This window comes from Herpailurus yagouaroundi, unplaced genomic scaffold (assembly GCF_014898765.1).
Source record: "Herpailurus yagouaroundi ecotype Mexico unplaced genomic scaffold, PumYag 141, whole genome shotgun sequence".
NCBI lineage: Eukaryota > Metazoa > Chordata > Mammalia > Carnivora > Felidae > Herpailurus > Herpailurus yagouaroundi.
In genome coordinates, this window is record NW_024412396.1 from 45,732,717 (window position 1) to 45,756,375 (window position 23,659).

The window sequence follows — 23,659 nt, forward strand, 5'->3', positions numbered from 1 at the left end:
TGTGTGTGTGTGTGTGTGTGTGTGTGTGTGTGTGTGTGTGTGTGTGTATGTATTTTTCAGATTGAAGGGGAGAGCAATTTTCTTTGCTAATTAAATATATTTAAGAAAATATGGTAATTTAAAAATTTTCTAATTTAGTGAATTTATGTATTAGTAATTATCAGCTTTATGGAGATAGCATAAAACATTCTTTTTCTAAGTTATTTTAGATTATTTCCATTTGTGAAAAACTGTATTTATATCAGTCATGAGTTATACTACTTACCTTTACTGAACTTGAGCTGTTAACACATTCTTCAGAAAACTTTAGAAGTACAAAACTGCCTCACAATAGAATTCAGTTTTTTCTGGCTTTAGTTTCCATGTTGTCAAAGGACATTTCATGTTAAACATAGTAGGATATTTCTGAATCTCTGACAGGTGTGAGGTGGTATCTCATTGTGGTTTTGATTCGTATTTCCCTGATGATGAGTGATGTTAAGCATTTTTTCATGTGTTAGTTGGCCATCTGGATGTCTTCCTTGGAGAAGTGTCTATTCATGTCTTTTGCCCATTTCTTCACTGGATTATTTGTTTTTTGGGTGTTGAGTTTGATAAGTTCTTTATAGATTTTGGATCCTAACCCTTTATCTGATACGTTGTTTGCAAATACCTTCTCCCATTCTGTTGGTTGCCTTTTAGTTTTGCTGATTGTTTCCTTCGCTGTGCAGAAGCTTTTTTTTTTTTTTTTTGATGAGATCCCAATAGTTCATTTTTGCTTTTGTTTCCCTTGCCTCTGAAGACATGTTGAGTAAGAAGTTGCTGCGGCCAAGATCAAAGACGTTTTTGCCTGCTTTCTCCTCGAGGATTTTGATGGCTTCCTGTCTTACGTTTAGGTCTTTCATCCATTTTGAATTTATTTTTGTGTATGGTGTAAGAAAGTGGTCCAGGTTCATTTTTCTGCATGTCACTGTCCCGTTTTCCCAGCACCACTTGCTGAAGAGACTGTCTTTATTCCATTGGGTATTCTTTCCTGCTTTGTCAAAGACTAGTTGGCCATACACTTGTGGGTCCATTTCTGGGTTCTCTGTTCTGTTCCGTTGATCTGAGTGTGTCTGTTTTTGTGCCAGTACCATACTGTTTTGATGATTACAGCTTTTGTAGTACAGCTTGAAGTCCAGGATTGTGATGCCTCCTGCTTTGGTTTTCTTTTTCAAGATTGCTTTAGCTATTCAGGGTCTTTTCTGGTTCCATACAAATTTTAGGATTATTTGTCCTAGCTCTGTGAAGAATGCTGTTGTTATTTTGATAGGTATTGTATTGAATATGTAGATTGCTTTGAGTAGTATTGACATTTTAACACTATTTGTTCTTCTTATACTGGTGCATGGAATATTTTTCCCTTTTTTTTTTTTTTTATATGTCTTCAATTTCTTTCATAAGCTTTCTATAGTTTGCAGTGTATAGGTTTTTTACCTCTTTGGTTAGATTTATTCCTAAGTATTTTATGGTTTTTGGTGCAATTGTAAATGGGATTGATTCCTTGATTTCACTTCCTCTTCATTGTTGGTGTATAGGAATGCAACCCATTTCTGTGTATTGATTTTATACCCTGCAACTTTGCTGAATTCATGAATCAGTTCTAGCACTTTTTTTGGTGGAATCTTTTGGGTTTTCCATATAGAGTATCATGCCATGTGCAAAGAGTGAAAGTTTGACCTCCTCCTGGCTGATTTGGGTGCCTTTTATTTCTTTGTGTTGTTTGATTGCAGCGGCTAAGATTTCCAATACTATGTTGAATAACAGTGGCAAGAGTGGACATCCCTGTCTTGCTCCTGACCTTAGGGGGAAAGCTCTCAGTTTTCCCCCATTGAGGATGATATTAGCATTGGGTCTTTCGTATATGGCTTTTATGATCTTGAGGTGTGATCCTTCTATCCCTACTTTCTTGAGGGTTTTTAATAAGAAAGGATGCTGTATTTTGTCCAATGCTTTCTCTGCATCTATGGAGAAGATCATATAGTTCTTGTCCTTTCTTTTATTGATGTGATGTATCACGTCGATTATTTTGTGGATATTGAACCAGCCCTGCACCCCAGGTATAAACCTCTTGGTCGTGGTGAGTAATTTTTTTAATGTACTGTTGGATCTGGTTGGCTAATATCTTGTTGAGGATTTTTGCATCCATGTTCATCAGGGAAATTGGTCTATAATTCTCCTTTTTAGTGTGGTCTCTGTCTGGTTTTGGAATCAAGGTAATGTTAGCTTCATAGAAAGAGTTTGGAAGTTTTCCTTCCATGTGTGGAACTAGCTTAATTTCCTTGGTATTGCAGTATTAAACCAAGATATCAGGAAATTGAAGAAGAAAAGACTTATAGCCAATTGTTATGTATAAGAGCTATCTAGAAGAATAGGGTCAATGAAAAATTATTTCTTATATTTTGCCAGTTGGGAATAAAAAATACATATTTTTAAAATTTTATGTAATTGTTGGCTAATTCTGTTTTCTTCCACAGAGTGAGCGTTTACAATCTGACCTAGTAGTATGCATTGTAATTGGTGTGCTGTATTTTGCTATTCATGTAAGCACGGTGTTCACAGTGTTGCAGGTAAGGAATCATTTTGATCTTTTGATTGGGGGAAAATAATTTTGTTTAGGCTAATTTTTTTATTATAATATTTGTCCATAATGCTGAAATATATGATGTTTTGTTTGGTTTTAATAACAAATATTTGTTTTCTCATGGTTTCTCTGAGTCGTGAATCTGATTATAATTGTAGCTCAGCTAGATGGTCCTAGTTCAGGATATGTTATGATGCTGCAGTTATTTGGGGCTGCCATCAACTGAGGCTGTTAGTAAGACTTAGTTCTTTACTGACCATTGGCCAGAGATCTAAGGTCCTTTCCATGTGCCCTTACCATTAGCTGCTTGAGTATCCACACAGAAGGGCAGCTGGTTTTCCCCAGAGCCAGTGATCCTAGAGAGAGAAAGCCCAAGACATCATTTAGTAATTGATGTCGGATGTGACATACCACCACTTTTCTCTGTATCGGTTGATCGTATGGGGCAACGCTGGTACAAGTTTCAGAAAAACTACATAATAAAACAGTGTAAAATGTTGACAGATTTTAGTTCTTACCTTCTCAAATTGACTTTGCTATTTTCTGTTAATAAGTAGAAATTGGACTGACACATTAGGAGTTCTATGGTTCTCAAAATCACTTTTAATTTTCTCAATTTTATTCTTCTTTTAGCCTGCTCTCAAGTATGTGTTATATGCATTGGTCGGCTTTGTAGGTTTTGTAACCCATTATGTGCTGCCTCAAGTTAGAAAACAGCTACCATGGCACTGTTTTTCTCACCCTCTGCTGAAGACAGTGGAGTATAATCAATACGAAGTTCGGAGTAAGTATTTCACTAATACTCCTCTGTTTAATATTGTGGATTTTTTTTTTTTTTTTTTTTTTTTACACTTTAACGGAGACCATTGAATAAGTATCATTAAGTAACACTGTGGCTTGTGTTTGTTATACTTAGATTTGAAGCTGTGATGAGTCAAACCTTTTTCAGGATGCTTTAATTTCAGTTGAAGTATAAATGTCAATGCTACAATCCCGGCTTCCACAGAATAAAATTTACTGCCTCTCTGTATTGTTCTTCCTAGACCTCTCATTGACAAATCCTTCTGTGCATGTTTGTGGCTTCTCTTTCCAGTCCTTACCCTTTCCTTAAATCTTTTCTGTGTACAGGCAACCCAGTCCTCCTTAAGATTTCTATTTGAAATATTTTTAGCTCAAAGCATAGGGGGAATAGAGAGAATTTTGTTCCTCTTTCCACCAGAGACACTATGTCCTACCAGAGAAGGGTATAAAAGAGTTGACGGGATGAAAAGAAGTTTAAAACATTTGTAATTGTTCTTGTTCAGATTTTGGGGTAAAGCATAAAATGACTCAGAAAGAGGTAGAAGGCCAGTCCACTTTAAATCCTAACTTGTCTTTCCTATTGTAAGTATTTGGTCTTTCTTCATTGGCCCCATGACTTGCAATATCCCATACTTGCTCGTTTTAGGGAAATAATAAAAGTTCATAACTATGTCATCATTCATTATATATCAATGATTAAACAAACCAGTGGTTTTTCCTCAAACCTTTTTTTCAGTTAATGAATTACTATAAAGAGTAAATTCCTCAATTGTTTGAAGATAAATTAACTTGTTTAGAGAACTCTGAAGACTTTGGAAGTTTTCTATTACAAACTTGACTTTGCATTTTCAAAGCAAATTTCTCGGGCCTTTTAGTAAAATTGCTTAGAGCATCATGGGACTGAAACCTTGGTCACCAGTTTGATCCTGAAGAGATAATGAAACATTAACCTGTAGGTTGCAGTAATGGCATTGTGCATACTTCTTATGTGTTCTTTTAATAAGGGAAAATGACATGGGGGACCTGGGTGGCTCAGTCGGTTGAGTGTCTGACACTTAATTTCGGTTCAGGTTATAATCTCATGATTGATGGGCTTAAACCCCGCGTCAGGCTCTGTGCTGACAGTGCGGGGCCTGCTTGGGATTCTCTCTCTCCCTCTCCCTCCGTGTGTGTCTGTCTCTCTCTCTCTCTCTCCCTTCCTTTCCCTTCCTCCTTCCTTGTCCCTCCTCTTCTCTCTCTCTCAAAATAAATAAACAAAAATTTAAAAAATTAAGAGAAAATGACATAAAGCTGTATGACAATCTGTACTGGTTCTTTCATACAGTCAGGAAAAGAACTTAGTAGAATGATGTATTATTTTTTTTTCTTTTTTCTTTTTTTTTTTTAAATTTTTTTTGAATGATATATTATTTTGATAGTGAACTGTTAGTATTGCTTTCATATATAAAAAATAGCAAACGTATCCAATTTGTTTTGAAGAGCAGTTTTCCTTACAGTAAGTCATTGATCATAATTATTTCTTTTTTGATCTTAACAAAATATTTAGTCTAAAGTTTTATAAATTTTGAATCAGTATAACATGTTTGACTTATTGAAAGCACTAGGTATTAGCAAAGTTTATTTCTTTCCCCTTCTATTGACTTTAGCAATGAAAAGAAAAAGATTATTCATTAGAGCATTTCCTGAAGCCAGCTATGTTTTCAGATAGCTAGAGAACCTTATTTTAAATCTTTCGGTTTATCCTAGATACTTTCCCCAATGAAATAAGGTGAAAGTATTATAAAAAACATTACTGACAGTGCAATGACTTCTATGAAGTGTGTGAATCTAAAACATGTACTTTCGTATATGTTCCAAGATGTACATAAGATACACACATACATATGCCCGTACACACACGTACTTTAAGATTTTAAAAACATAATTTTAGTAGGTCATTTATTTCTTTTTGGGAGAAAGGGCAGTCTCATAATCTTACTAACTTTTCTCCAGAAGTTATAGGCATAAATGAGAAAAAGTTATGGTTAAAAACTGAGGTTTCAAGAATTAAAATTTATTTATTTTTTTAATTTTTTTTAATGTTTATTTATTTTTGAGACAGACACAGCATGAGCAGGGAAGGGGCAGAGAGAGAGGGAGACACAGAATGTGAAGCAGGCTCCAGCCTCTGAGCTGTCAGCACAGAGCCCGACGCAGGGCTCGAACCCATGAACTGTGAGATCATGACCTGAGCCAAGAATTAAAATTTAAAAGGAAATTCATCTAAAAATTTTTTAAGTTTATTTAGAGAGGGAGAATGAGCGGGGGAAGGGCTAAGAGAAAGGGGATTCATATCATTCCAAGCAGGCTATCTGATGACAGCGCAGAGCCTGATGCAGGGCTCAAACTCACAAAGAGATCATGACCTGAGCTGAGATCAGAGCCACCTCGCGCCCCTCATCTAAATTTAAGTCACATCTAAGTTGCAAAACTGAACGTGTATCAGAATTCATAGAAGTTGACAACTGATTGAAATACTGGATTTCTTACATTATTTATTTATAGCACAGACAAGTTTGTGCTGTAAGATTTTCCTTTCACATCACTTTGCCAAACTATCGGCATACCTGGAAGATATTGCTGGTTTGGTTGTGGACCACTGCAATAAAGTGAATATCACAATAAAGCAAGACAAGTCAATTTTTTGGTGTCCCAATGCATATAAAAGCTATGTTTACCCTGTAGTCTAATAAGTGTGCCAAGAGCATTATGTCTAAAAAGACAGTGCACATACCTTTTTAAAAAAATTCTCTTGCCAAAAAATGGTGACCGTCATCTGAGCTTCCAGCGAGTTGTAATCCTTTTGCTAGTGGAGGCCCCCACCTCAGTGTTGATGGCTGCTGACTGATCAGGATGGTGGTTGCCAAAGGTTGGGGTGGCTGTGGCAATTTCTTAGAATAAGACAACAATGATGTCTGCTACATCAGTTGACTCCTTTTACGAGTGATTTCTCTGTAGCATGCTATTCGATAGTATTTTACCCACAGTGTAAGTAACTTCCTTCAAAATTGGAGTTCTCCAAAATCCTACACTGCTTTATCAACTATGTTTACGTAATATTCTAAACCCTTTGTTGTTATTTCAACAGTCTTCACAGCATCTTTACCAGGAGTAGATTCCATCTCATGACACCACTTTCTTTGTTCATCCGTGGGAGGCAGCTCCTCATCCATTCACGTTTTATCCTGAGACTGCAGCAGTTCAGTCCCATTTTCAGGCTCCACTGCTAATTCTAGGTCTCTTGCTATTTCTACCACATCTTCAGTGACTTTCTCCACTGCAGTCTTGAATCCTCAGGGTCATCCAGGAGTGTTGGAATCAACTTCCAAACTTCTGTTAATATTGATGTTTTGACCTCTTTCCACGAATTGCAAATGTCCTTAATGGCATCTAGAGTAGTGAATTCTTTCTGAAGGTTTTTCAGTTTGCTTTGCCCAGATCCATCAGAGGAATCAATGTCTATGGCAGCTATAGCCTTATAAAATGTATTTCTTAAATAAGACTTGAAAGTCAAAATTATTCCTTGAATCCCCATGGGCTACAGAATAGATGTTGTTTGCAGACACTGTCAATGAGCAGTTTTTTTTTAATTTTTTTAATTTATTTTTTTGAGAGAGAGAGATAGCAAGCTGGGAAGGGGCAGAGAGAGAGAGGGAAACACAGAATCTGAAGCAGGCTCCAGGCTCCGAGCTGTCTGTCAGCACAGAGCCTGACATGGGGCTGGAACTCACGAACTGTGAGGTCATAACCTGAGCCTAAGTTGGACACTTAACTGACTGAGCTGCCCAGGTGTACCCCAACGAACAGTAGTATTTTGAAAGGAATCTCTTTTTCTGAGCAGTAGGCCTCAACATTGGACTTAAAATATTCAGTAGACTATGTCATGAATAAATGTGTCATCCATGCTTTGTTGTTTCACTTGGAGAGCACAGGTACAGTAGATTTAGCATCATTCTGAAGGGCCCTAGGATTTTCACAATGGTCAGTGAGCATTGGCGTCAACTTAGAGTTATCAGCTGCTTTGTAGCCAGGCATTGACTTCTCTCTAGCTATGAAAGTCCTAGATGACATCTTCTTCCAATAAAAGGCTATTTCATCCACATTGAAAATCTGTTGGTTACTGGAGCCACCTTCATGAATTATCTTAGCTGGATCTTCTGGAGAACTTGCTGCAGCTTCTACATATGCACTTGCTGTCTCACCTTGCACTTTCATGTTGTGGAGATGGCTTCTTTCCTTAAACTTCCTGAACCGACCTCTGCTGGCTTCAGACTTTTCTTCTGCAGCTTCGTCACCTCTCAGCCATCCCAGAATTGCAGAGCGTTAGGACCTTGCTCTGGATTAAGTTTTGGCTTAAGGGAATGCTGTGGCTAGTTTGATCTTCTATGCAGACCACGCAGACTTTCTCCATGTCAGCAATAAAGCTGTACTTTCTTATCATTCGTACGTTCACTGGAGCAGCACTTTTAATTTGCTCCAAGAACTTTTCCTTTGCAGTCACAACTTGGCTAACGCTTGGCACAAGAGGCCTAGCTTTTGGCCTGTCTTGGCTTTCAACACGCCTTCCTCATGAAACTTAATAATTTCTAGCCTGTGGTTTAAAATGAGAGATGTGTGATTCTTCCTTTCACTTGAACATTTAAAGAGCATTGTAGAGTGATTGGCCTAATTTTAATCATAAGGAATAGAGAGGCCCAAAAGGAGGGAGAGAGGTGGGGGAACAGTGGATCAGTGGAGCAGTCAGAACACACACATTTATTGGTTACGTTTGCCATCTTACATTGGTCCAGTTTTCGTTATCCCCAAATACAACAATAGCATCAAAGGTCACTGATCATAGATCACTGTAACAAATACAATTATATGAAAAAGTTTTAAATATTGCAAGAATTACCAAAATGTGACAGATGCTGTTGGAAAAGGGTGCTGATAGACGTGCTCAGTGCAGAGTTGCCACAGACCTTCAATTTGTAAACAAAGAAAAAAAACAAAAAGAACCCCAGTATCTGCCAAGTGCTGTAAAGTAAAGCTCAATAAAATGAGGTATGCCTGTATGTTGTACACTAGATGATGTGATCTTCTTATATTGCCTTGTTAGATGCAGCCACTATGATGTGGTTTGAGAAACTTCATGTGTGGCTTCTTTTTGTGGAGAAGAATATCATCTACCCATTGATTGTTCTTAATGAACTTAGTAGCAGTGCAGAGACCATTGCTAGTCCAAAAAAACTGGATACAGAGTAAGTACAGTCCTCCTCTCATCTATGTTCAACCACTAGCGGCTGTCATAGGCAGTGTCTTCAGACATTGATCAAGTAACAAATAATTGTCTCATTAGTGCAGTGCAGTGTAAGACAAAAAAGTGAGGTGAAATTCCTGAACATCTGTTCCTGCTCTTGTATATCACTACTCTAGACATCTTGTTGTCAACTAATATTTTATGAGAGAACATTTATTGAATAAGGTTCATTTCTGTTATTAGATGGTCAATTTGAGAGATGTCTGTTTTTGTGTACTGTGTAAACCAGACTATGTAGGTGGTCAGTCGCCTATACCGTCATCGTATAGGCCTCCACACTAGACTAGGTACGTGTTGTTGGGTAAGCGTTAATACATGTTTTTTATGTGCTAAATGCTATTACTATTAAAGCAATACAAATATTAAGAAACTGGAGAACCATATATTAGAAATGCAATGCTGTTATTTATTTTTTTAAGTGTGCTTATTTATATAAAGAAATAAGAATCATAATACATATTGTTAAAAGGGAATATAAGAGTTTATTTTAGGATGTGATTTGCTTGGTGTATAAATCATTTTTAGAAGTTCACTTTGGATGTAAATGTATCGTAAGCATAGTAAATGAAATAGTGATTTTTCTGAAGTTAGTAGATTTTCTGAAGTTTTCAGCCATTGATTGATGAGTTGTGCTTTCTTTAACTTATAGATTAGGTGCTTTAATGATCACCATTGCTGGTCTGAAGTTGCTACGATCCTCTTTCAGCAGCCCTACATATCAGTATGTCACAGTCCTCTTCACTGTGCTCTTTTTCAAAATCGACTATGAAGCGTTTTCAGAGACCATGTTGTTGGATCTCTTCTTCATGTCTATACTCTTCAACAAGGTAATTTGTCACTGAAAGGAATATCCCTATCGGTAAAAAGTAGCTCCCTAAGTAATATAGCATTTAGTGAGGGTTCTGCTTGCATTCCATTTGCTTCACTGTCTTTTAAGTAATATCTTTCTTCAGTCAACCAGTCATTTAGAAGCATAGTAGAATCCCTAACCAATGTTAACTCACTATGATCCATAAAAGACGTGTTTCTTGCTATATAGCTAGGAAGATAAGATTAAGTTATAAAGAAAATTTAGAGAAACACCACTAGCTGTGTATTTTTAAATCCATAGGATCTTCCAAAAGTGGATGTGGTTTTGAATAATCCTAGAAATAGATGTTGTAATAATTGCACTGGGCTGTGGGCTGCTAGATAGATGGAGGGAGGAAATAACCTGATAGCTGAATGAAGATGGTAAATACTGAAGGCAGTGAGGCCGTGTGGGAGGAATCAGAAATTAGTTTCATGGTGACATTTGCAGAATACTCTGAAAATTACAAAATGCTTCTGAGATTTATTATCCACCCATAAGAGAGGTACTTTTAGTCCTTTTACAAATGAGATGACAAAATCTGGGTCTTCTGCCTCCCATTCCAAGAATCTTTTTACTGAACCATACTACCTTTCTCAATGAAATAAGTTGTGCAATCAGATTATTTATAAATTAAATAGAGTTTAGATTTCATGTTAACGCTGACCACATACAAAGGACTTTGACATATATTATCCCATTTGATAGGTAACAGAGAGCTGAAGCATATGAGCAGCTACAAAACACAATGAAAGCCCAATTTTAGGCAAGTTAGCCTGGTCAGCTACATTGGGATGACTTGGGGAAGAGAGAACCCAAAGGTATGGAGAACAGTTTAAGAGACTGTGACAGTAATTGAGATGTGATAGAGGTCTAACCTAGGATGGGAATAGTACAAGTGGAAAACGTTAATCTGAACAGGTTTTAGTGATAGTCCATTTCAAAATATTGTGCTAAATGTTGTACTAAGTAGCTTCTAGAATATTGCAGTATTATGTTTGCTCGGTCACTAATTTGTATGCATTTTTATCATTTATTTCCTCTTCTAGTGAGCATGGTTAACCAAAGGAGGAAGCCAGAAAGTTAATCAAAGAATTGTTTGTATAAAGAAGCATGTGGTTTCTCACAAATTTAAATATTTAGACTGGAAATTGTAGGGCATTTTAGTATACTGTTGGGGGAAAAAGTGAAAGTTGCAATAAAATAGAAACAGTCTTTGAAATAGTCTTAACTTGAATTAGTTTGGATTTTCTTAATACTTTAATTTGTTAAGCAAATTGCTCTTGAGAGCATACAGTGTTCCACAGCTGTTCTAGATGCTGAGGCTACATCAGTGAACAAAATAGAGAAAGCTCTGCCCTTAAGGGGTTTGCATTAGTAAGGTTAGTTGATAGAATTTAACAATGATAGTAAGCAAGTAATTTTTAAGAGATTTCTAGATATAGTTTTTAAGATATCATTGTAAGATGCACCATCAATTTAATAATCTTACAAGAAAAAAATTACTATGAATGTATACAGAAATTTTTATCCACTACCCACTTATCCATGTAATTGCATATCATTTTTTCCTCAGTGTTACAGTCAAAATTTGAGTTCAGTCTGTTTCATATTTAGAATCTGAAGTTTTCTGAATCACTGCTTTTAGACCATGAATAATGGCATCTTGATAATACACACACTGCTTTTACTTCCTGACATCCTGATCACGTTAGTATCAAGGATTACCGGCATAAATTTGAGTCACGGAGAAGAATGCAGGAGTTCATCTGCTTTTTCTAATTGGTTGAAGTTGAGGTTTCTTTGTTTTTAATTGGGAGTTAAACAGGTTCATTTGCAAATTAACTGAAATCGGTCAGTTAATTGAGGTGCTTGATGCCTGAATCATGGCACCAAGTTAGTCTGAACCTCTTGTTTTTAAGATTCTGTGTCTGTTTTGTGAATTGGACCTTGCATTGCCTGCCATGCAGAGGCAATTTTGGACAAACACAGTAATTCTGTTTCAGTGTTGAAGACATGTTCAACAACAAAACAAATACTAATTTACATAAAATTAAAACATGTGTTGTGTTTCCATTGACCATACCAATTGAGGTTATGATCAGGTGCCTAATATGCACTACTAAATCCTTAGGCGAATAGGCAGTGACAACTGTATTACAACTTTATTTCCTGCCTGGCTGGTTTCAAATTTCTTCTGACATTGCATTTAAAACATACTCTGTTTCCAAAGCACTACAATTTGAGGAGAATGTGTCTTAGGGATAAAAATATGTATGAATTACTTAAGCTTTGCAAACATCTAAATGTCCTACCTTTTTTTAATTTTGCTTGTAATAGTAGTAATATAGCCAATAGAGGGCATAGAATTTTTTTTAACAGATGAAACACAAATCCATAAATCAGCTAGCTGTCTTTACTTAAGTATATATTCAGTGTTTTGGCAGTTGATTTATCTTTTCCTTTTATGCAAATGGCAAATATTTTCAGTGCCATTTTCTTATAGGAAAAAATATATTTTAAAGGTCTTTCATTTTCTAATTCAAATATCTGATAAGTTTTTTACTGATTGTTTTTCTTTTCCTCCTACAGCTTTGGGAACTCCTTTATAAATTGCAGTTTGTGTACACTTACATTGCCCCATGGCAAATTACATGGGGTTCTGCTTTCCATGCTTTTGCTCAGCCCTTTGCAGTACCCCGTATCCTTCCAATAAAAGTTGTATAAGAAAGGGTGGTCATATCCTTATTGTGAATGTTGGTTTATAGACATTTAAATTACTAGGTGATAAATTATCAAATATTCTCAGTGCTTTGGGTGCACCCACAGATCATCTGAACATGAGGACAGTATTAAAGTTTTATAATTAATGCTGATTTAAAATTTTATGTTTACAGATATGAGTACTTTTAATAAATACAAGATGTTTAGAAATATTTTTTAAATACTTAGAGAAAGAGAGAGAGAGAGATAAAATATATCCCAAGCAGGCTCCGCACTGTCAGTACAAAGCCTCATGCGGGACTTGAACCCACGTGAGATCATTACCTGAACCAAAACTAACAGCAGACGCTTAACTGACTGAGCCACCCAGGCACCCCTAGAAATATTTTTAAATGAAGATTCCAAACATTTTTCATAATCATGATTGTAATTTAACTATGTCTAAAATTTTCTAATCTCATCATTTCTTAAAAGTACTTTCTAAATAAAAGTAAAGGTTAGTGACTATGTGGATAGAAAGACAGATTTTCTGTTTGTGTAAATTTTAGTTTTATCTTGTGGAAAATTAAAGCCAGCATCTTTATCCCAGGGTAATATATGGACTTTTCCCAAATATGTATTAGCAGATGTTTATTTGATTCCCTTCAAAGCATCATGCCAGGCTGTACTATCCTGGCTTGTCTTCCTACTTGTACCCCTTATATTGTCCAGTGACACCCTCTTTTGTATTCCTGTGACAAACTTCACATTGTTTTCATTGCGGTAATGGCAATGTGTTTGTGAGATGTATTTGTGTGTGTGTGCATGCTCACTCAAATGAATGTTAAAGTCCTTAACCAGCTTTTTATAGATTCAGCCATGTTGTTTGTTCAGGCTGCTGTATCGGCCTTTTTTTCTACTCCACTAAATCCCTTTCTAGGAAGTGCAATATTCATCACTTCGTATGTTCGACCTGTCAAATTCTGGGAGAGAGACTATAAGTGAGTACAACAAAGCATTTGAAAGCCAATCTTATCTATTTTTTACTAGGAAAAACTATCAACAGCATTATCATAAATATTTCATGGTTAATAATTTTTGTGTTGAAATATTTTGCTAAAACTTTATAAATACTCTTGAAGTTTCAAAATCACATAAAATTAGAAGAGTCAGAGTAACTGTTCTATATTTTCTCTGCCATTTTTCCTGAGATTTTTTAAAAACCTAGTTCTTGGTGAATATATTCCTTTTTCTGTCTTTTTTCTTTTAATGCTATTTCTTAGAGTTCCACATTAATACAGCTCTGAAACTTTATGCTATACAATGTTATGTCATTATAGCAGTCATAACTAGTTATAGTTTCCTGAGAAATATCTATTTGTAGAGCTAAATTTTCTATAGATTACATCTGGTTTCTCATGAGCAGAACTTTTTAATGACCATCTCTGTGCATAAAGTATTTTCTCCATTTAGATTTAGTTTCTTTGGCTAGCTGTTTCATCTGATGCCTGCTAACTATCCTTATGTGTAATCTCTCCAAACTTCCTTCCTTCCTTCCTTCCTTCCTTCCTTCCTTCCTTCCTTCCTTCCTTCCTCCCTCCCTCCCTCCCTCCCTCCCTCCCTCCCTTCCTTTTGGAAAGATTATCCAAAAGAGGAATTACTGAGTCACGGAACCTAAACATTTTAAAGGCGTTTAACATGTATTGACATTGATTCAAAAAGAGCTTATACTAATTTGTAATTCTATGGGCCATCTCCATGACTGCCTCTTTTCTCTCTACACTTTCACACATCAGTGCACCTAATAGGTGAAAATAGTGGTCTCACCTTTTAAACAGTGGAATAGCTTGTGGATTGGAAGCTTTTGCTCTGGTCTTTTATCTAAAACCACACTTGGTGTTTCTCTTTTTGATGAATTTCTGTGTTACTGATGTTCTCAGGTTATTTAATTTTGGTCCAAAATATTGTCTGTGGCAGCAGTTTTGGTCTCAGAACCCCTTTACTCTCTTCACGGTTATTGAAATGTCAGGAGTTTTTGTTGACACAGGATTTATCTACAGATACTTAATGTGTTAGAAATCAAAACTCAGAAAAATTCAAATGTTTATTAATTAGTTTAAAAATAGCAACGATAAACCCATTATGTGTTAATATAAATAACAGTTTTTAATGAAAATTACTGTAATTTCTATACCAGCAAAAAAATCAGTGAGAAGAGTGTCACTGTTTTTGTAGTTTTATAAATCTCTTTAATGTCTGGCTCAGTAAAAGACAGCTGGATTCTCATAACTGCTTCTGCAACCAATCTGTTGTTGCAATATGTTGTTTTGGTTGAATTATATGGAGAAAATCTGGCCTCGCACAGACACAGAGCTGGAAAAGAAAGAAGTATTTTAATAGCCTTTTTAAACAATTGTGGATATTTCTCTTTGATCTTTCACTAGAAGTCGACACATGGTAGTTTCCTAAAGATTAGTTGCAATATGGAGTCTTAAAACCATATCTGTTGTTGGGGAAGAAGAATTTCCTCTACCCTTCAAGATCCTTCTAGCTCAACTAAGAATCAAATTGACATGAGACAGATGAACAGGAGGAAATAAATTTAATAGTGTGCATATGTGGAATCCACACAGATGTGGAAATTCCAGAGACATGTAACGTGATACTTACATGAGCTAAGGAGAGAGGTAAGGGTCTTAGGATACAAAGGGGAGAAGATCATTAATAAGAAGGTGAAAGGAGGTGTAAGGAATGTGTTTGTTGGTAAGCTCTCAAACTCATTGTAGTAAATATACATTTTCCCAAATTCTGATTTTTGCTGAAAAACTTGAATTTTGTTATTGGCAACAGGACAGACTCACTTTCTTCATTTTTGAGAAATGTCTGTCAAGTATGCAAGTCTGAATAATCACAGTAAAAATGATGTTCCATGAAAAAAAAAAAGTACCAAGTGCAGCTTGCAATTCAAACAGTGGCACAAATGCAATCCCTTGAGACAACCATCACACAATATGAAAAAGACATACTGAGGAGGTGTGATTTAATAAAACTAATTTTTTTTATTGCTTCATTAAAGACATTTTCAATTCAAATGTGAATTTTTGTTTTATTTTTTTCTTGTGCATGTGTGGCAGTAAAAAATACAGTTTGATACCACTGCTTTGATTCAAGTTGAAGTGCTGGTAGTTATACCCACCGTTACTTTTGCACCATCAGTACACTTGTCGACATGGTGAAAAAAGTCAGTAACAGCTCAAGATTGTTATGAAAATCATTTTGATCTGGAAAACTGCCTGAAAGGGTCTTGAGGCCCCTGCTTCCAGTTCTGTGGACCACATTTTAGGAACGACTGTTCTAAAGAACACTGTACCATTGGATATTAATAGATGTACCTTCCCCTTGCAAAAATGTTTCATGCACTGTATATCTCTAAGAACTATATATGGTACACATTTTTAATCAATTTTTTTTTTTTGCATTAAACTCATTAATGTCTTTCTACCCACTGTTCAATTTAACATGTTAGGAGATAACTGCTGTGTTTATGTATAATGAAGGTGGGAGAGTAAAAAACCTTACCCCTAAACTACACTACTGAGGAGTTTTAGCAATATGCCAATCATAGATTTTTCTCAGAGATATACATAAAGTGATAATACTTAACTTCAATTATATGGTTTTCTCCTTTCTAATTAAGGCTTAGTAAAAATGTTGTTTTGCCCTCTTCAGCACAAAACGAGTGGATCATTCGAATACCAGATTGGCTTCCCAGCTTGATAGAAATCCAGGTAAAAGTTCCATTTGTGAGTAAAGAAGCAAGTCTAAGAAATGTGTTACTTATGTATATTTTGCTTCCTAACTGATCGGGAATCCTCTGTCAGTTCCAAATTGTCATTTTTCAAAGACTATCAGTAAAACCTTGGTGTGTGAGCATAATTCATTCCAGAAACATGCTTGTGATCCAAAGCACTTGTATATCAGAGTGAATTTCAAGAACCATTGGCTCAGTTGTGATCATGTGACATTTGGCGTCATGTACTGCTTATATTGTAAGACATCTCTCGTTTATCAAGTTAAAATTTATTAGAAATGTTTGCTCGTCTTGTGGACTACTCGCAGAATAAGTTACTCATGGTCCAAGGTTTTACTGTCTATCCTTTGCTTTTTGTTCTGCTTTAGCAAAGTATATGTGAATTCGAGTATCTACAATGTATATACCCATCTTTTATAAAGTGCACTTTAAGAATGCTCAGAGGAATTAAAAATGCCATTGAAAGATATTGTCTTCCAGAGGTTAAAAAGTAGAACAGTTAAACTGGTCAAGTGTATCAAAGAATATGCAATCTGACCAATAGGTATATTTATTAATATATTTGCTTCCCCTGCTTCCCTGAATATTTAGGTAAATATTCATTTAATTTCATTTAGTTTATTGTGTATAAAGATGTCATGTGAGGGAACCATTCAAGACAGAGCTTCAGTACGTGGTATTTGGGTGGTGGTACCATTATCTAAAGTCTGGCTCCTTAGTTTTGTCATTGGGGAAACATCCTTTTGTCAGCCCACCTGTTAGTAATTGGACACATAGAGGGTGAATCTCACTAATCCAACTGTAAGAAATTAACCAGAATTCCAATGTATTAATTTAATAAAAGAAATCTAACTCAAAGGTAGACTGAAGTGTTTGTATCCATTTGACTCTCAGATTCCTTCAAATACTCTGTCTACTTGAGAAACCTAATTAATAATCAAATGGTTTTTGTTAACTCTAAAATTGGATTACGTAGGACTAGTTACTTGATAATAACGACTGTTGTCACCACATACTGGTAGATAAAACAGCCATCTCAGCTCTATGTGCTTGGAATGTGTCCTTGTGTAAGGGGCTTGGAATTCTTATGATGCAAATGATGCCATTGTGTATGTTAAAAAAGGCCAAATCCTGAATTAATATGCATGCTTTTTTTTAACTTTAAAAAAATGTTTTAAAGATTTTATATTATTTTTAAAGTTTATTTATTTATTTTGAAAGAGACAGAGCACGAGCAGGGGAGGGGCAGAGAGAGAGAGAGAGTCCCAAGCAGGCTCCATGCTCAGTGAGGAGCCCCGATGCAGGGCTCAGTCCCACCTGAGGTGATGTCAAGAATTTGGGGCTCAGCTGACTGAGCCACCAGGCACCCCTGTAACTCTAAATTCTGAACCTCTTCTCATGACCCTGTTTCATTCTTAAATAGAAATTGTTAGGGTATTAATATTATTTTTCTTGTCAAAAAAAATTTCCCTAACTAGAAATTAGCTTTAATATTTTTAACAATCTTGTTGACGTGACAGAGATGTAGGGTAAAGTGTAACATTTTTAATCCCTTCTTACAGGATCAGATGACAACAATCTGAATTCCATCTTTTATGAACATTTAACCAGATCCCTACAACACAGTCTCTGTGGTGATTTGCTCCTAGGACGGTGGGGAAACTACAGTACGGGGGACTGTTTCATTCTTGCCTCTGACTACCTCAATGCATTAGTACACCTTATAGAGATAGGCAACGGGCTAGTCACTTTCCAGCTGCGGGGACTTGAATTCAGAGGTAAGACATTCACCTCTTATTTCTATTGGGTTTTATGTGTTTACATCTCAGATCAAAAATCAGCATAAAATTAGATCCTTAGTCTTTGGAATTGTGGAATGAAAAGAGTTGTTAAAAGAACAATTTTTAGATACTCTTCCAAATTTCACATTTAGAGAAGAATCTTTTTTTTTCAAGTTTGTTTATTTATTTTGAGAGAGAAAGAGAGATGCACATAAGCACAAGTAGGGGAGAGGCAGAGAGAGAAACCTAAGCAGGCTCCACTCTGTCAGTGGAGAACCCCAATGCAGGACTCGAACTCATGAACCATGAGATCATGCCCTAAGCCAAAATCGAGAGTTAGATGCTTAACCAACTGAGCCACCTGGGTGCCCCAGAGAAGAATCATTTTTGTGGTATGCCAAAATATGTAAAGGTAGCATCATTTGTGTATAACCGACTATGTTCCTGGTGATGTTGAGTTTCTGTTGCTTTCTGCTTGCTGTCTTGTCATTTTCTTTGTGAGAAGTTGCATATATTTGTTAGATGGCTAGCAGCATCTAGAATGCTGTATTGTGTGAGGCATAGAGTAGCCAACCAGGTACTTTCAGGTAGACACCATGCCTTTGTCCTCAACAAATGTTTGTTTTGAAGTGAAGCTCCCATAACATCAAAACAGTTTTAAAGGGAACAAGTCAATGGCATTTAGTGCATTCACAGTGTTGTACCACTATTAGAGTAGGCAGTTGGTTAGGTTCAAGCAGGATGCCTGGAGGTCAGTAAAGAAGAAGACAGGGCTGGCTGTCTGGAAAGTCAGAGGCCTGTCCTGACAGGATCTCAAAACAAAGCTACAAGAAGCCCGAACAAACCAGATAGGCCCAAGATGGCTGACAAAATAGGCCAGTGACCCCTGACCAAATATGAAAAAAAAGTGTGAAACCTTGCTTTCAAGAAAACCCCACCTCAAGTAATGAATATTCCTCCCCCAAGTTAACACCTGTCATTAAGTGATAGAAACCCAACCCCCTGCAGGTGCAGGTCTCTTGGCTCGTTCTCTCTCTGTCTCTCTGTCTTGCGTTTGCCCACTCAAATCTCATGAGTGTACTTCTGCTTTAATGAACTTTCTTGTGTTGCTCATCTGCTGTGTTGTGCCTGTCCTCGAATTCTTTGTGGTGACAAGACCAAGAGCCTTCAGCCACATCTTTGGGACATGTTGGGTTGAGGCCTCAGGACCTGGAGTCTCCCCGTTTCATCCATCTAGACAACCATCACCTCTGTCTTGTTCAAAGCATTGTCATCACCACAAATAAAACCTCACATCCATTAAGCTGTTACTCCCTATTCCCCTACCAGCCCTCAACAATTTTGTATAATGACACATGAAGCTGTTTCTACACAGAAAATCATGTGTTCAGAAACATACCAACTTGATGTTATCAACTGCTATAAGTTGAATATTTTGTAAACATGAATAGAAACTTGTTTTATAGGAATTGAGGAAAGTCATATTAATGTGTAGCTTTTCAATCTAGGGAACATTTGAACTTGAGAGTTTTTAGAGAGAACATCCAAGCTGTGTTTTGATCTACTCTAAGAAGTGCCTTGCATGCTTTTGACTTGAAATGGGAAATAAGAAAGCATTTGACTAGATAGAGGATCAAATCAGGTTTATACCCTATAGCTTTATTTCTACCCTGGTATTGAATCAGAAGGTTTGGACCTTTGTTAGGTAATATCTTTGCTAATGGAGCAAGTGCTTTTCTAAAATTATTCCATTCACTGAAAGTAAGATTGTACTTGTGTGACACTCGAATTAAGGCACTAAATGTTGATGTTTGTTATTCATTTATGATGTATGTTATCCAATCTCTCTCTTTCAAAATGTCCTATTCTTGTTTTATGATTTGTTTCTGCCTCTCCAACAGAGCCCAAGACCTTAATTCCATCTCTCTCGAGTCTTATCTAATGTTCAGAACTAACCCAACTAAACTCATCCAAAAGTCAGCACCCCCTCACCACGACACCTACTACTGCCATGACCTTAACTTTTTAAAAAGAATTCACCTTTCTTTTTTAACTTTTTTGTTTTTTTAAACAAATGTGTATGGGGAGGATATTTTATCTAGCATTTCTGTATGTGTGAGTCAGAAGGGGGTCCTTCTTAGGATCTGCTAATTTCACCATAGTGGTCAGAAACTCTCCAAATCAGAAATTGATCCAAATTCTCACTCTTCCAACTTTCACTCTCTGGTACCAAGTAGATTCAAATAAAATTTTGGGCAGATTTTTTACCATTCAGACTCTATTTGCCAAATAAAACTCAAACTTATGTGAGAACATAGTATGTCTTACCATCTGAATTTGTGCTGGATTTGGATAGCAAGAGATACCTATAATTCTTTACTCAGCCATAGTGATTTTTTAAAAATGCTTATTTATTTGGGGGGAGGGAAGAGAGAGAGAGAGGGAGAGAGAGAATCCCAAGCAGGCTTCACGCTGGCAGACACAGGGCTCGATATCATGAACTGTGAGATCATGACCTGGGCCGGTATCAGGAGTCGGACACTCAACTGACCGAGTCACCTAGGTGCCCCAGTGATTTTTTCTCTACAGGCAAATTTGATCATATCCCTTTCAGACCTAAAATTTTCAGCGGCTTTCCATTGCATTTAAAATAGAGTTCATATCCTTAGCATGCCCTACCACACTGTTTGTTATCTGGCTTTGCCAGTTTCTCCAACCCCACTTTATCCCACCGTCCTCACTCACTCTAGTCACACTGGCCTTGCCTTCAGGGTCTTAACTGTGCTGTTCTTTACTAAGGAATTTTTACTGCCTTTCCTTTTGCCCAAAACGTACCAGCCATCCCCCCTCCTCCCACCAGTCTTCCACCTGGCTAATTCCTTAATTATCTTTAAGCATTAACCTAAATATCACTTTCTCAGAGAAGCCTTCTCTAAACACCTAGCCCACATGATTGTCTCATGTTGCCATTTATACCTCCTTAGCACTCAGCATAATTATAATTTCATACTTATTTGTGTTTGTTTGAGGTGTATTTCTCCTTTAGCCCAGAGGTGGCAAACTTTTCTGTAAAAAGCCGGATAGTAAATAGTTTGGGCTTTTGGAAGCATGCACATTTTCTGTTGCATATTTTTATTTGATTTTTTTTTTTTAAACAATGCTTGAAAAACAAAAACCATTCTTAGTTTGGATTTGGCCCTGGGCTGTATTTTGCAAACCTTTGCAGTAGGTTGTAAGCTCCTCAAGAGCAGGAATCTTGTCTGCTGTATTCATTACTGTGTATCCAGTACTTACTTCAGCAGTTAGCATATAATACATAATTAATTTTGTAGAATGATTGAGTAAGTATATAGCTGTTTCTCCTTTCTTTTTATTCCAGAATTCTCATGAGGTCTGTTTATATTCTTGCCTATATCTTGTGATCTTTGGTTATTTTCTTTCCTTCACAGTGTTATCCCCTGTCCCAACTACCTACTGCCTCTCAAAATACTAATCAAGAGTGTCAGTATTTTGCCAAAAAGATATTTGGATCTGCTGAGCATTTTGATGTATCTTCTGGGTATAGTCCATTAAGCCAATTTAATTCCTTGATTTTACTGTGTCTTGCAGTGGATTCTAAATATTAAGTGACATTCAACTAAACAGATTTCTTGATCAGTTTGCTATACATCTTGGTTAAATCCCTTTATATTTATTTCATTTCCATTTTTATTTTACTGATATTCTTAATATTCTTTTCCATGTAAATTTTATGTCAAAGATTTATCAATCATTTTTTTGTCTACCAAAATTTTATTATTATAACTTCTACAGTGTTAACTTTTTATTTGTAAATGTTACTTCTGCCAAGCACAGTTTTCCGGGTCAAACTTTATAGGTCAAAAATGTATTATGTTAATGGGATTCCTCTCGGTTTTTACTTAAATTACTTTTGACATGTCTGTTTTTCATAATTGCCAGTTTTATTTAATTTCATCAGTAATATTCACTATGAAGTGACTGAAAGACATAGCTAATCCAGGAAATAATTGGTAATGGGTTCCTTATAACGTATTCTGGAATCCCTTTCCAGGTCTCAGTGTTCTTTTTTTCAGTTGCTAGTATTAATTCCTATGTTTTTTAATGACTTTATTTTCTAAGCCAAATGTATTACCAGGGTATGTTGGGGTAGGAACTGTTCTTGGGATTTGTATGGTAGAGTAAAAACACCCCCCATTAATGCAGTTACTCAGTTCACTTTATTCTGCTGCTCTGAACAAGGGTCTCATTCTGTCTCCTCAATAAATGTCAGCATCTCCAAGTTCCCTCTTGCCATGTGTCTTTTCTATATACTGCTCACAAAGTGATCTGCACAGAGTAGAGCTGTCTTTCATTGTGTCTCTCCTTTACTTAAAAACCTTTGGTCTAGTCAGACCTTCCAGAAAGATGACAAAATGAATAAAATGAAGTAATAACATAAAATCTAAGGAACAGACCCAGCTTCATGCCACACTTTTAAAATGCCGGTCTCAGGATGTTTCTTCTAGAAACTGAATTATTCTTTGCCCTCTCTATCCTATTCTGGCACATGGAAAAAGGAGAATTTCTCCAGGCTTGTTACAAAGCCAGTGTAATACTGATAACAAAATACAACTACACTGACTAAAAAAGTAACTAGTTTAACCCACATGTGGCCATAGATGCAAAATTTTTCAGAACCCAGAATCAGCAGAAACCAGGAGTTCCTTTTTTCAGGTTCCTTTTCCTAGTTGAGTCATTTTCATTTTTTAAATTAAGTATTAGAAAGCAAATTAATAGAATTCATCTTTTAATAGGTTATAGGAGAAGACAATAAAATACGATGTTCCAGAAGATGCTAGGAGACTTTTGATTGAATTTCATTTCCTTTATTGGTCTGAAAAATACTTCCTAAAATCACACACATCCTTATTCTGAAAAGGGAAAAAAAAAAGTTTGTGAATATAGATCTGTAGTCATGAGCGTGTGTGGTGGTCAGCTGCAGCAGACGTTCCTGTTAATGTCAGGTTCAAGCCAGGGTTTTTCTTTTTACCACAGTGTGACATTGTTCCGGAAGTACTCAGCAATGTACTTGAGTAAGAAATGAAACAGCAGAGCTGTTCAGAGTTCTAGAGTGATAAACAACATGGCTCTTGAGCCCTGTCCCAGCCTACCTCTTCAGCCTTATCGTTCACACCACCACCAACACCAACAAAAACCACCACCACCACCCGGGTTGGTTTTCATGGCATCTGTTTCTCTCAGAGCAGTGTTTTTCAAACCTGGATGGTGTATATGTTCTCTTTAAAGAAAAAAATTATTGTAAAGTCTCATATAAGTTATTTAGCCTAAATATGTGCCTTTGTAAAATTATGTGTAATCCCCTTATAATTATTATATAAGGAATTGACTAATTAAGTGGAAGCAAGACCACAGAACAAGATAAGATAAAAATTAACATCAGTGTGACAGGTGATATCTTATTGGCACTAGATTGCTGTGGGTGTAATTGTGTATTCCAATTTTGTATTTTCCCTTCAGTAACACTAATGCAGGAAATGCCTGTTTGGTATCTTGTATAAAAGAATGTAACTTCAAAGAATTGTTTGCTAGTGCTAAATAATCAGATCTCCTAACTAATTAAATTTTATCAGCAGATAAGCTTCAAATGCCAATAATATAATTTTAACCAATTATTGTTGGAATTGGCAGCAGAAAAATTATGTATTTAAGATTAAATTATCATGAACCTTTACAGTTTATATATCCAAATAAG

At 36.2% G+C, this 23,659-nt stretch overlaps 1 protein-coding gene across 8 annotated transcripts in view; it reads left to right on the forward strand.

Annotated features, from left to right (window-relative positions):
- Positions 1-23,659, forward strand: part of PCNX1 (pecanex 1) — a 168,823-nt gene that overhangs the window by 126,214 nt on the left and 18,950 nt on the right. For all 8 annotated transcript variants that reach the window (XM_040477561.1, XM_040477563.1, XM_040477562.1 and 5 more), the window contains 8 exons: positions 2,496-2,588; positions 3,236-3,386; positions 8,541-8,682; positions 9,391-9,568; positions 12,184-12,292; positions 13,166-13,295; positions 16,024-16,082; positions 17,668-17,883. In XM_040477561.1, coding sequence (XP_040333495.1) covers positions 2,496-2,588; positions 3,236-3,386; positions 8,541-8,682; positions 9,391-9,568; positions 12,184-12,292; positions 13,166-13,295; positions 16,024-16,082; positions 17,668-17,883 — 1,078 coding nt within the window. The remainder of the gene's footprint in view (positions 1-2,495; positions 2,589-3,235; positions 3,387-8,540; positions 8,683-9,390; positions 9,569-12,183; positions 12,293-13,165; positions 13,296-16,023; positions 16,083-17,667; positions 17,884-23,659) is intronic.